The sequence below is a fragment of the Anser brachyrhynchus genome, assembly GCF_964034855.1.
Source record: "Anser brachyrhynchus genome assembly, chromosome: 2".
Lineage (NCBI taxonomy): Eukaryota > Metazoa > Chordata > Aves > Anseriformes > Anatidae > Anser > Anser brachyrhynchus.
In genome coordinates this window covers 111,995,901-112,009,417 of record NC_137695.1, presented here as the reverse complement: position 1 = coordinate 112,009,417, position 13,517 = coordinate 111,995,901, and the positions used below count along the sequence as shown (strand labels likewise).

General features: G+C 36.2%; 1 protein-coding gene across 6 annotated transcripts in view; it reads right to left on the bottom strand.

The window, feature by feature from the left end:
* Positions 1–2,774: 2,774 nt before the first annotated feature.
* Positions 2,775–13,517, bottom strand: part of RBBP8 (RB binding protein 8, endonuclease) — a 42,600-nt gene continuing 31,857 nt past the window's right edge. For 5 of the 6 annotated variants that reach the window (XM_080580373.1, XM_080580371.1, XM_080580369.1 and 2 more), the window contains 6 exons: positions 13,338–13,449; positions 12,220–12,390; positions 11,538–11,607; positions 10,375–10,471; positions 5,908–6,049; positions 2,775–3,373 (listed from right to left, as the gene is read on the bottom strand). In XM_080580373.1, coding sequence (XP_080436499.1) covers positions 3,276–3,373; positions 5,908–6,049; positions 10,375–10,471; positions 11,538–11,607; positions 12,220–12,390; positions 13,338–13,449 — 690 coding nt within the window. In that variant the 3' untranslated portion in view covers positions 2,775–3,275. Of the gene's footprint in view, positions 3,374–5,907; positions 6,050–10,374; positions 11,124–11,537; positions 11,608–12,219; positions 12,391–13,337; positions 13,450–13,517 lie in introns of those variants that run through there. The other variant, XM_080580374.1, reaches the window with a different exon arrangement.

Sequence of the window (13,517 nt, the reverse complement as noted above, 5' to 3'; positions counted from 1 at the left end):
GCGGATACAGGAGACATGAGGCAAGTTTAGCAACATAACTCTTAAGTTATTGCTCGGGTGGCAGATACAGACCAAAAGATGGGGTACATCACATTTTCAAGGGGAGATGGCGTCTCAGACAGTAAGCTTCTCTAGTAAATACGCTGTGGAGTTTTGGCAGTATCCTAAGTGTAACATGAACCCAAGTACAGCTATACTGAGGGACACATACTGAGGCAGATACTTCCCCTAGGATACTCTCCCAGTTTCCTGTAACCCAAACTTAAGGAATGCCCGAGGCAGCAGTAGTATCTTTAACACATTCCATCCTTGATGACTGTTTTCCACTTTATATTCTCTTTTTAACCGCCCAAACTTTCTGTATCCATAACATGCCGCAGCGGTTCCATAGCCTAATCCCAAGTTCAGCCGGACATGTAGAGAAACGCTCCCTTCTGCTTGTAATTGAGCCTGCTACCTGATGCCCCTGATGAGCAACGCTTCCTGTTTACAGATTCCACACTTCATGACTTCATTGGCATCTATCATAGCCCTTGTTCTGTGTTTCCTTTTCAGATTAAGTTTTACCTTCTGCTTTGCAAATTGTGCCCTCTCCCTTGCTCTTCTATATTCTGTCAGTGTCCTCTTTCACAGGAAATAATTTAGTCAACTTTCTACTTTGCCTTCTCAAAACACAATTAGGCTGAATGCAAGAGGTACTAGAAGAACTCTTACAACCTCTTCCCTCTGTGAAGATTTGATGCACCTTTAAACAGGTACAATCTATGAGGTAACTTCTTTTATACCTGCTATGAGCAGAACTCTGTTTTTACACCTTCAAAGAGACAAAGACAGGCACAATGACTCATCTTTAAAAAGTCACATCGACTCTTCACATTATATTTATCCATAGGTCTGCAAATCCTGCTCATCACACTTTTTCAATTAGCTCACTGTTTCCAATAAGCCATAAAACTATTAATGCTGCGGACTCCACTGATCTCCTCAGAGTCTTCTTTAAAATCTGGTGGCAGAATTGTCACTTTGTATTCCTTGAATAGCAAAGCTGCTTTTACGCTACAAATTCCATGCTACAGCTAAGGGCTAAGCTGTTTCCTCACTTTGGAATCCACAGGAGCACTCCCCAGTGCCGCCACCTTGCTGACACTCACTTCATTGGTGGTTTCTGCCACTTCACTTTGCAGAAAAGGTAAGAGGAGCTGTTGTAAAGAAAGTTCCTTAAGCACTTCTGTAATGAACATTGGTCAAAAAAAGGAACATCACTGCAAAAATATCTAGCTTTTCTTTTTTCCTTACCTTTTAAATGTTCACATTACAGTGCGATCATTTACTGACTCACTGGAAAGTTCCCTCTGTCTGACAATTACTTATAAATACTGTTTCAAAGAAGAAACTATTTTTTCCATATAGCCTTTTTCACAATGAATTTTAGGATTTGCTGTGTTATAAGTCTCCACTTTTGTTGTGAACATAACTTCTTTGTAAAGGCTCCCCCTAATTAAAAGCAACCTCCTACCTTACCTTCTTTGTCAAAGGCTTTTTTTTTTTTTTTAATTGGCTAAGCATTTATTCAGAGCATTTATTGTTGCCTTATAAAATTTTTCAAGATACCTGGAAGATTTCCAATTTGGCTGCACTTGTCAATTTTCTTCAGTTTTCAAATTTTCAGGAAACTAGATTTCCCTCGCACGGATTCTTTGACCAGCTGCTCCAAGAAATGAGTACTGTTTACAGTTGTGTAAACATCTACTGTCAGCACGTGCTAGTAAACACGGAAATGACTAATGATTCTCGTTGTTATTTGGCTTTCTGCCTTTGCCACGCAATAGGACATTCCTGTGTGATGCTAAGGCAACAAATCAATCAACTGAGCAGGTAGGATGGTGACAGTGCCTGGTGATACATTATTCTATTTTTCTGCAAGGCCTGCGATGTCAACCTAAGAGGATTCTGTGCTTCTTAGTGCAGCCTAGATTTATTTATTTTTTTGTCTTTTTAGGGATATGCCATAACCTCTCCACCAGCAGACCCTACAGCCACTCCTGTAATAACTGCACGAGGAACTACACAGTCCCATCCATCAAATATTTAAATACATCTTTTTTATAAAAACACAAACACATGTCTAAATAAACAAAATACATGAATAGGGAATTACATTTTTATATATACACACACACTATACTTTATATAGTATATATGTATACATATAAATGTATCTTCACTTTATACGACTATATAAAATCTGTCTATACTTTGTTCTTTTATTTTGGCTTAAGGTATATAAATACTTGCTTATTTTATGATCTCCTTTTAAAAGGTATTCTCTTTGGTTGAGCCTATCCCTGGCTGCATACTGCTTAAACGTTTTATTCTTCTCTATCCTAGAACACTATTTTATTCCTAAGTATCCTACAGTGATCTTTGGCCTGTCTGCCTGTGTAAAAGCATTGCCTTGCCTCTGTGATACTGTATGTTCTTACTCTCCCATAAAACACCTCTACAGAATCCTTCATAATCTAGTGGACAGCAATCATCATTGCCTAAGAGAACTCTGTGCATAGCTGTCAACCAAATTTAAATGTTACAATGCTTATCTTCTTGTGAATAAAGCATAGAAATGAGTACAAACAGATGCAAATTAAAAAGAAAAAATTGATATTCTAATTTAAGCAATGTAGAAACATGGTGCTATACATTTTGCCCCAACACTGTAAGAAAAACGCTTAGACTCTATGGATTTCTATACTTCTGAACTATTAACAGTAGATACCTTTCATATTTAATTCAGTTTTATTACAAGTAGATAAAACTATTATTGCAATAAGAAAAGGGTTATATAAAAAAATCCAGTGCAAAATGAAAGCATCCTACGAAATCTGCATTTCTGGTCCCATTGAGAGGCGTTTAAGACCTTGCAAGAACAACTGTGATCTCAGTGACTTCAAAGAAGTTACTTAATAACACAAAGATTAGACAGGATTTGCTGAAGTTGTAACTGTTGACTTCAAAGAAAGAAAAAAAAGGAGACTCGTTGTTTGACAGGTGCAAAAATTAATACAAAATGTATTAACACAATATGAAACAAACGTACATTAAATAGTTTTGTTTCCTGGTACATACTTCAGATTTTCAAATGAATTTTATAAAATTTACATATTTAATGAAATGATTTATCGTTGTGGAAAACACAGTTCTCTATTTCAAGTTTATATTAACTATAAATATCTAAGGACAGGAAAGATGCTCTTCAAGTTGCCCTACTTCCCCATCATTTATGTCTTCTGCTCCTTGCCTTTCGGAGAGAACATTACAGCATAAGGCTGCCGCCTTTTCGGACGTTGACAGGGAGCAAGATCCTCTTTAATATATCCTTAAAAGAAAAAGAACAAATATGAAGTAATAAATACAATATAATAGCATGAATGGCTTCAATTTTCTTTTTTGTTTACCCTCAGAAAACCTTCCGATTATGCCTCCCCGCTACCCTCTCTTGTAACTGGTTCTCACTTGAGAGAAAGTTGGGTATCCCGGGGTGCAGTATCATTAACGAAAACACTCAGCTGCTTTCTGGTAGATGACTGCACAGTAATGCAACACCAACAGGTAAGACTGAAGAGAAGAATGGAGGCTATGAACTGTTCATCTAAATGCAAACCACATTTAATTTTTTTTTCCTGAAAAAGATTTTGTATAACATAAGAGTAACAAGTATATCAGTACTGCAAATTCAGTTGGATAAAAAAAAAACACTTAAAAATGTATTCCCTAGTCACAAAGAGGAAACTTTAGGCACATGCATTTTGTGGGTCTGAAGGGTATATGTGTCTGTTTTGAGAGCATTCTTTTTTATTAGACTTGTCAATCTGGAAGAAGCCAAACAGTAACCTACAGATCAAACACCCTTTGAACAGCTCTCTGATAAGAAAAGTGTATAGGAAATTTCTGTAACATGCTCAACTTAGCTAACACTGACGGTAAGCAGACACTTTATGCAGATCAGTTACAGCATCTGGCTTTTGTCAAACCCTTACTGTTTATCAGCAATAACATCCGCTGAAGTGAGAGTAGCAGATTCTGACTTCATAGTTGGAAAATGCTTTCTTTACAACCCCCAGTTATTAAAAAAAATAATAATCCAATTGGTTCAAGGTACCGCTAAGAAACAGAAAATATACCCTACATACCCCCCTACTTCTGAGTGACAACTGCAATTGTTCGGTAGCCTCTCTAGCATCCTTGCTGCACTCTTGTGTAACACGGCTTTTATGAAGAAAGGGCAGATGTAAAGTCTGCCTTTAATATGCTGTTGAGGACCATTAACAACTGAATAGCTCTTACCCTAGCAGAACAAGAAGATTGCTAAGAAGCTAATTTTAACAAGCATGCAAGCAGATTCCAAAGGGGTAGTAAAAGGCAATTTCCCTAACACGGTATCTCGATTGCCTGATGTTATAAATGGACATGGCTTAGCATTTAGACCAGCTTTCTCATTGGCTGGAACAGGTACAAGGCAACCAAGATTGGAAGTGGAAGGACTATGATTTGTTCATCTTAAAAGACAGCGATCAAGAAGGCTCTACAATGACAATTCTGTCTCATTACCTAAGGTAAAAGAGGAATGGACCAGCCACAGCCAAGCCCTACCTAGCTGGACACAAAGGGAGGAGAGAGACAACGCACAAAGGAAGCCGTGATTCAGCAGTGTTCCTGCTGGACTGACGGATTCACTGTCCCGTATGTGATACCAGAAACGGATTTATGGGCAAGAGCAAACTTTCCTGAAGCCTAACCAAGCCCAAGGAAGCTTAATGGCCTGCCAATTTGGTAACTACCTTAACCCCTCACAGTGGATATTTAGGAATGGGGAACTTGACTTCAACAGGAAATCTCACGTTTGATTCCCACAATGCTTGGAGGCCGAAAGCTCTGAACACCATGTTTGAAACGCACACATTCCTTGGAAATCCAGGTTCAAATTTAAGCAAACTCAACTCTGCACATCTTGATTAAGCAGTATGACTTGCACTATGAAAGTTACATAACTATCTAAAAATCAAGGCTCTCTTTCTGAAAGATTATGAGAAGTATACTGTAACACTACCATGCAAGAACACATCCGCGCCCCTGGCTACATTTTCCTTCACCTGACCTGAAACTGTTAAGAGAACGGGTGAAGATAAGTGAAGATTAATGTTTTGCAACCAGTATGAGAGTAAAGTAACTCAGACAGTTCATATAGCACTCCATATCTCATACTTTAACCACTTCTGAAGAAATATACATATAGTACAGTACAAATGCACCATGTTTAAAGCCATTAGTAAAAACTAATTTTTATACCAAACTCCAGGACTTAAAAAAATATTTAGAAAAGAACAATATTTCTTGAGAAGTCAAAAAAAAAGTTCAAAAAAACAAAAAAAGGGCTTTTGAGTTTCACTAATAACCAGGATATAAGCATCTAATCACATCTGACCCTCAACTTTTCAGTTTTCATTTTGTGCTAAGGAGCCCTCAAGATACAGACAAAGGAGATTAGGGGTGCTGCCCATCTCTCCTCAGTAAGTACAATCTCAGCCTTTGCCTCTGAAAATGCTGACCCTGTTCTTGCTTTGCTTCAAAGACAAGTAGAGCTTTAATTAAGTTCTATAACAATTCAAATTATTTCTGCCTTCTCTATCTAGGTTCTAGGAAAGTTTCTCTATGTTCCCTTCTTCGTAGTAGTACAGGTGCTGCTAAACAGAGACAATATTCTTTCAAACTTCTGGTTACAGGTAAGTAAACAGAGCTCAGAAAGACTGGGTGAGAAAGGCTGCTGTATGAGGATGAACTAGAGACAAATCCAGAAAACCATTTTAAAAATCAGCTTTAAAAAGTGCTTTATGAGCCATTTTTCACGCTAACCTCTTTCCATACAAGTTTGGGTGGAAGGAAATCCAACCTCCCAGAAATTTTCAGGTGTGTTTGGAGGAATGTAGCGAAATCTGTGTCTTGAACAGGCAGCTAGTTTCTTCTCTCTCTCTTCTTCTGGAATGTCTGCATAATACTGTGTGTTAGAAAAAGAAAAAGCCAAGTTAACACATTTATACATATACAGCAACTGCTTTACACAACGACACTGTCGATCATTGTTTATTAACACAGTTATCTAAAAATAAGGGTGAAGACAGCCAAGAGTAAAGATTTGTTATCCCCATGACAAACATCTGGCCATTATCCTAAAAGTTTACAGAATTTACAGATTAAGCATAACCTTACAGTGGCATGTGTTAACTTTGTATCTTTTAACATACCACAGGTACAAGGTTTAGCAATGTGTATAATTACTTATGTCAACAGTTTTACTGACTGATTTTGTGAAGCTGTGACACGGGTGTTGAATTAGATAGGAATTCCCTAATAAACGAAGTTTCAGTTTACAGTTTCAAATAAAACAGAAAAAAATGAAATACAATGCATGCTGCAAAATTATTTGCAGTATCTAAACTTACTGAGCTTATAGCAAACAAGTCAAAATGCTTCCTGCTTTATTATCCTCAAGTTAGGTGTGCATGAAGAGCCAGCTTAATGTATGGTGACTGACCACTGGGACTCCAGAAGCTACCTGGACATTCTCTAGAGTATGCACTAAATTGACTAGCTATTTCTCCCCCAAACACCCCCTTTCTTTAAAAAAAAAAAAAAAACCTGTGTCAGCTGAAAAGAGAAAAAGTATATACACCACCCTCCAAGCTTCTTTGCTGTGTGTTCCCTTAAGTAGCATCATGAAAAAACAGACTTTTTGGTGCAGTTCTTTAGCTTGGGATTTTAGTTTAGCAACTGCTAAAAGAGCAACCTGACACTTAGATACCACAGGGTACCAAGGTATTTTCAAAGTTGAAAGCATTGTTTGGTTCAAGAGGCAAGCCAACACTCAGAGTCTGGATTGCACAAGAAACCTGGCCCCCATAGAAGTGGTAAAACAATTCCACCAAAATGATAATGTTGTGTTTCAAAAATGCAGAATTAAAACCTCATTCAGTCAGCTGGAACGTGATCTAGAGTGGCAAACAGGAAAGAAACAGAATAATTCTGTCAACAGAGGTTACTTCCTGTCTCCATCTACTGGTAGTATATCAGAAAACCTACTTACTTGGAATAGAAGAAAACAACAGGGATTTATTAGTGTACTTTACTAACAGATAGCAGGTAAAGTAACAAATACGATTTTGGGGAGGAGGATTTTTATTTCTGAGATGTAAATATTGATGATTATGTAGATAAGAGAGTAACCACATGACTACTGCATGAACTAGGAAAAGTAGCCTTGCTTCATTTTAGGATTCTATAGTCTGTGGGAATTGCAGCTTTACCCCCAATATCAGTTCAGATTTCTCGCCTTTCTACAAACAGTGACACCAGAACATATTCTGCTCTAAAAGCCCTTGTTAGTACACGAAGTTGGTCTAGTAACATATGGGTTTCCTGGCCAAGATCAGAGAGATTCAGGTCATTAGTAGGCTGTACCCAAAATTTCAGATTACTGTTCTGTCTCCGACAAAGTCCTTGTACGTAGGACAAAATGGACTGCCACTGCCATAGGAAATACTCAGGAGTGGTGATGAGACCATAGTAAAAAGTTCTTCAGAGTATATCATACACTAAACCTAGCCTGCTCCAACACTTCCAACAGCACAGCCCTTTTTAGTCCCTGAATTTGGAGAAACTGAGTTTGTCACTGTCTGATACAAAGTTTCCTTAAACATCAAAAAGCCTACGGCCAAGACCAGAACTAAACTGGATTATCAACAGTTCAGGAATTGAGTCAGATGAAGTGAGGCCATGGTTACTTCGATGGACTTCTGAGACCCAGATGGAAAAATGCCTGCCACTCACTTAAAGATCTAGAGACTAATGAAAAAAGAGGAACAGGAAATCATCCAGTACACATCAACATTCACCGATAAAGAGTTAAGAAATGACATGGTGAGAGAGTCAACAAAACTAACTGAAAATTCTACAGTATCTGTGCAAACCCAATAGATTATTAGCTGAGTCTTATTTAAGGACAATTAGCAGTACACCTTATGTTTGTCCTTCAAAGAGTTGGAATTTTAGAAAACAGCCCACTAAAAATCTGCAGCGTACTGCACTGGGAAAGGGAGGGGTTAAAAGTTTATGATTACAAGGGAATATTTGTGGATCGAACAATGAAAAATACAGCAGAGTTTTTGAGGAAACAAAAATGAAAAAAACACAATCAAGCTAAGTGTGCATTCAAAAGAAAGTTGAAAGCAACTTTTTTTTCCCTTTTTACTTTATTTTGTATTGCAGTTGGCATAGAATGAAAGTTACCTATGTGTCTGCTCTACAGAAAAAATAAGTCTGCTGTTTTCTAGATTGAGATCACTATCCACCGCATCTGCAGTCCTCATAGAACATTTAAGCTAGGTTTTTCTACATATGAAAAGAAAAAGTCTCATCCTGCAGCACGTTCATCATGAAAGAATTCTTTACAGAGCTCCACCTTTATTTGCAGTCTCAAAAAGAGAACAAATCCTTCAAATACTAGTCATCAGTTTAGCAGTTACTTAGTCATTTCTGTAACTTAAATTTATATAAAAACATCTGACTGATTCTCCTGCTTAGAAGCGTAGCTAGACTTAATAACACTTACAAACGTTACTTTTACAAACTACAAGCAGTGACTCCTCCACACAGTCTCTCTCTGATCTCATACGAAGCCATCATAACAAGGCAAGACATCGTATCACATGCTTTACGCTGCGAAGTGAATGAGATGCTTCCACCACATTTTGCGATGAGGACTTAAAGGACTTAAGTAAGGCTTTGCCGAGGCACAAACAGAAGTGAAATCTCTCACGTCAGCTCGGAAGGACAGGTAATCCCTCCCACTCACATACTGCTTGTAGCACGCGGCCGAAACAATTTACTGATTTTTACCCATTCCCTAAACATTTCCTCAGACTTCACAAACTTTTCAAAACCTTGTGATTAATAAGCCTAGACTTTTCTAAAACATCATTTATGCTTCATCTAATACGCCTTTTTTCATAGGCATTTAATTTCAAGGTAGTTTTATTATGGTACAGTGATACAGCCAAGCATTACACATGTTCACGTTCATCTTGAATGGCCTAGACTAAAAAAATGTTTTCTGAAGTTTGATGTAGAAACCTAATATTGTAAAAATCGAAGCTGTTACTGTTTGCAAAGTTACCATTCTAATTAACATACCAGGAAGTAACAAGAACTGGATCGGCTGATCTATAGCTTACAGATACAGGAAATTGAAACAGTTAACAGGTGTCTCTAAGCCCAAAAAAAATAGGCTAAAGTTGTTGTTGTTGTTTTGTGGGTTCTTTTTTTTTTAAATTATTTTTTAATTTCCCCATCCCTTCAGCATCCAGTTTTCTTTCAAACTATCTAAATTAAACACTTTTTTTGAGAAAATGGTATTTATAAGTTGGCTGTAAAAGTTAATTATTTGTATTTAATGAGTTTTACCAGAGATACTTTTCAGGAACATATTTTTGTCCAAAATGCACTCCGCTTTTGAATTTTGAAATTTCTTCAGCTAAGTAAACGTAACTATAAAGTGAACAGCAGGAGAATCTATGAAAAATGTTGGTTCTAAATAGGTGTGGAAATTATATGAAAAGACTCCAGGTATAATTCACACTTGCAGAATGTTTACTTATTAGATCATTGCCTAATTAACTCTAGCCTGAAGGTCTACTGTAACCAAATACATTACCAAATAACCTTACTATACATGTAACTATGTCAATATTTTATCTTTATACAAAGTACCTGAAAGCAGTTCAGTAATTTTAAAGGAAGGGAAAACTTATGAATGGAAAAACCTAAAATTTCACACTTTTTCCCCGCTAAGGCAAATATTTTTTTAAACATTTGTATGTATATTTACATTGGCACCTATGCTGGTTTAACTGTCTGAAAACACGGACCCCTCAGAAAACAAGAAACAAAACAGAAATCAAGACATACGGGTACAACAGGAAACAGAACATACTTATTCCGGTACCTGTGAATTTCAGTAGATTTTGTTGAACTACAGAAACTTAAAATCATTCTTTGTCTAGCTAATGTATCTTTTATTAACAAAAACTGGTTCCACAGGATGGAACTATACTGTGAGAAGTTTCTAGCTTCATACAGGCATAAAAAAAGTTATATGCAGTTGCTACAGTTAAAAAAACACAACAATACAACTTGATAAACAGCTTTGGTGGACAATTTTTTGCTCACTTATGCACTGAAGATGACAACCAGACTCATAATTTCAATAGCACTTCCTAACTTAGATAGCAGAAGAGCTGGAAGACCAAAATTCAGAGCAGTACTTACTATTTCACATTCCTTACAAGTATGGCCAGGCAATTTTCTTCTTTCTTCTTTCTTCCTAATAACCTCAATATGAGGAAAATCCAACACTGTATTCTTTCTGAAAAGCAAAAATGTTTTCATATGATTGTACATTCATTTCCTCTGTATGTCTGAGAAATTTCTCTTTTTTTTTTTTTTAGAATACAATAATGGATAGTTTCAAGGAAAGAAAAAAAATCACAAAATATCTACAAACCCGAACACATTGCATTTCATATATGAATAAAATTATTTTTGTAAGGAAAACAGTCCCAAGGTTTTTAAAATATATTATGATCCTTAGTTTAGGATCCATACCTCCAGATGTGTCTCAGATTTTTATGACTTTTCATCAAGTGAAAGTAAGTAACTTGATGTAAATTACTCAAAAAATACATCTTCTGAAGAATACATATTTTGTCTGGGACACAGAAGTTTTTACTCTGATTTCTGAAGGAGGAATATATGTTCTGGTTCAAGCACTGAATAGATTTACTTATTTTTTTACTTATTTTTTTAACTCTTTTTCAAAACCGGAAAACACTAAACAAATCTTCCTCTACAAAGAAAACACGCTGAGGTGTTAAAAAAAAAGAAAAGCCAATAACTACTTAACTGAAGGCCATAATATCATTAGGAAATGAAGATTCACACTACCAATGATGATTAGGCAGAAAGGCAACAGAGGAAGCACTAAGAGGTACAGTTGCTTACAATTCCTCATTTATTGCCTAGAGGAAGGGGAAAAAAAAGCCAGAGATATGGAAGTTTTTATTTGTACAAGCCACCCCTAGACTCTTTGATGATAAACTCGTGCATGGCTACTTGCCTATAGGAAACTGCATGGAACACAAAATGCTTCATTCAACAGGATTATAAAAAGCAGAAATATCATTCCTTTCATTTCAGCAATTAGGATATAAATGCCTCTCAATGTGTTTAGTCGTATCCCCCCCTTCAGCTTTTATCTAATGCTTTTATCTAATTTACTGTGTTTTACCCGTGCATCTTCAGCTGCTAGTAAGCTACATACAAACAGGTTTGTTTTATGGAAGAAAACGTTCTCTATAGGGAGGAAATAAAGAGCCTTAAAATGCCTGTATTAAACAAGCTACTTTTATTTCTATTTTTATTAGGCAAATTACCTTTCATCACTTTTGAAATATGGCTCCACAAAAGCTTTCTGTTTGGCTTTATCTTGTTTATCCTCATGTTCTGTAAATATACATGAAGAAAAAAAAATTACACGTCACATAAGGTTAACAGACTGCCTAGAGAAATGTCTGCAAAATGATATGCTGGAAATTATTAAGAAATATAAAAATGCCATGTGCATGCTGCTCTGAGGTGGCAGATTCAAAGAAAAAGCAGAAATAATATAGAATTGAACCAGTGATCAAAAAGCAGTAATGGAGAAGAAGGAAAAGAGCAATGGACAAACAAAGAAGATGAGCAGAATTGCAAAGGAAAGGTTGCTTAAAAAACAAAATATTGAGAAATCTCACTATAGGCAGGGAAGCAAAGGAAGCAAGCAATTACAGTCATGATCTACAGCCAAAAACTTGTGATTCCTTTAAGAGTCACCTCACCGTACAGCTTCTATGTCAGCTTCCATTACATCTCCCATATTTGTGTGCATGCAATATAAACCAACCAACAACATAATTTTCAGGTTGGTTTGTTACGTCATTACAATCCTCCGTGAACTTACAAAAAATGAACTCAGAGTTTATTTGGCATATTTGTTGCTACAGAACAAAGCCTGACTTCAAATCAACTCTTGTAGTTTGATCAGTCTAATAAAGACAAAAAAAAAATATATCCCACTCTTTAGTTTCTTGCTTGCTACTGTTATTCCTTTATCCTGCTCTTCTTCATGAAGAGTTTCTTTTTCATCACATGCAGGAAGACCATCTTGTGGTAGGCATGATTCATATTCTTCATCATTTGTCCGATCAAACATTTCTGTTATGGTATCATTCATTTTTTTTTCTCCTCCTATTATAAAAAACAACATAATGAACATCCAAATCAGTCTCTCAGCAATTTAAGAAAGCATATTTTGACTGAATGGATATCAAGAATTAGCATCCGCTTCCAACTCCAGCAGTGATTAACTTGACAATACTGATACATTTATCCTTTCTGCAACCTTTCCACGAGTCTTTTAAATGTGTACAAAACTCAAATTTTTCATGAAGATACCTTGACTCCATTTCTAAACTTTGATTAACTGCTGAATCTCTTTGATATACCTTTAAGCTTAGAAGTACATAGATGAGATTTTTGTTGTAATTCCGGCTTAATCCAAGCAGAAGGAAATATTTTCTTTAGGTAGGAAATAAACTACGTAAATGTGATCAAGTTGCAACAGCTTAAAATAGAAACAAAGAAAAAAAAATAAACTCCACCCCAAAAAACAATAACCCCAAACACTGTGGCCCCCCTCCAAAAAATCAACAACCACTGTTGAAAGTCACTGCTCTGCAGCCATGATGCACCACTTACCATACATTAGATGTGATATAAATACACCTGGATTTATTTTAAATACACTAGTTCTACTTGTATACCATTAAAAACGAAACTGGTCTTAGAAATTGGTCATAGAAATCCTGATATGATTCCATGGCAAACTTTCAAAGCTTTCAGTTGTAAGCATGTTCATTACAGGTCAGAACATGGAAAGTATTTAACATCTTAAACAATATAAAAGCACGGTACTAGCTTTGTCTCAGAACAAACCTTATTTACACAATGTAAGCTAAAATAAACAGACACCATCGATTCTGTTAAGAAACAGACTAATCTCTGTGAACTGCAAAATAAATATGTGTCTTTTACTGTAAACCATTTCCTATTATCTAATCACACATGGGGAAAAAATATCCTTTATTCTTTACTGCTTCACAAAAAGCGCACCAAAGAAGAAAAAAAAGTCTTACTTGGACTGCTTTCCTGGTTTTGCTCTTGATTTTTCATTTTTATTAGTACACTTTCACTAACATATGTATAATCCATATCAACTTCCCCTCCAATTCTTGACTGGGAACCATCCTGAATAAAAAAATAAGGAAACACGATAACTGGACTCAGAAGCAACTGGTATAGTCATTATCATTGCT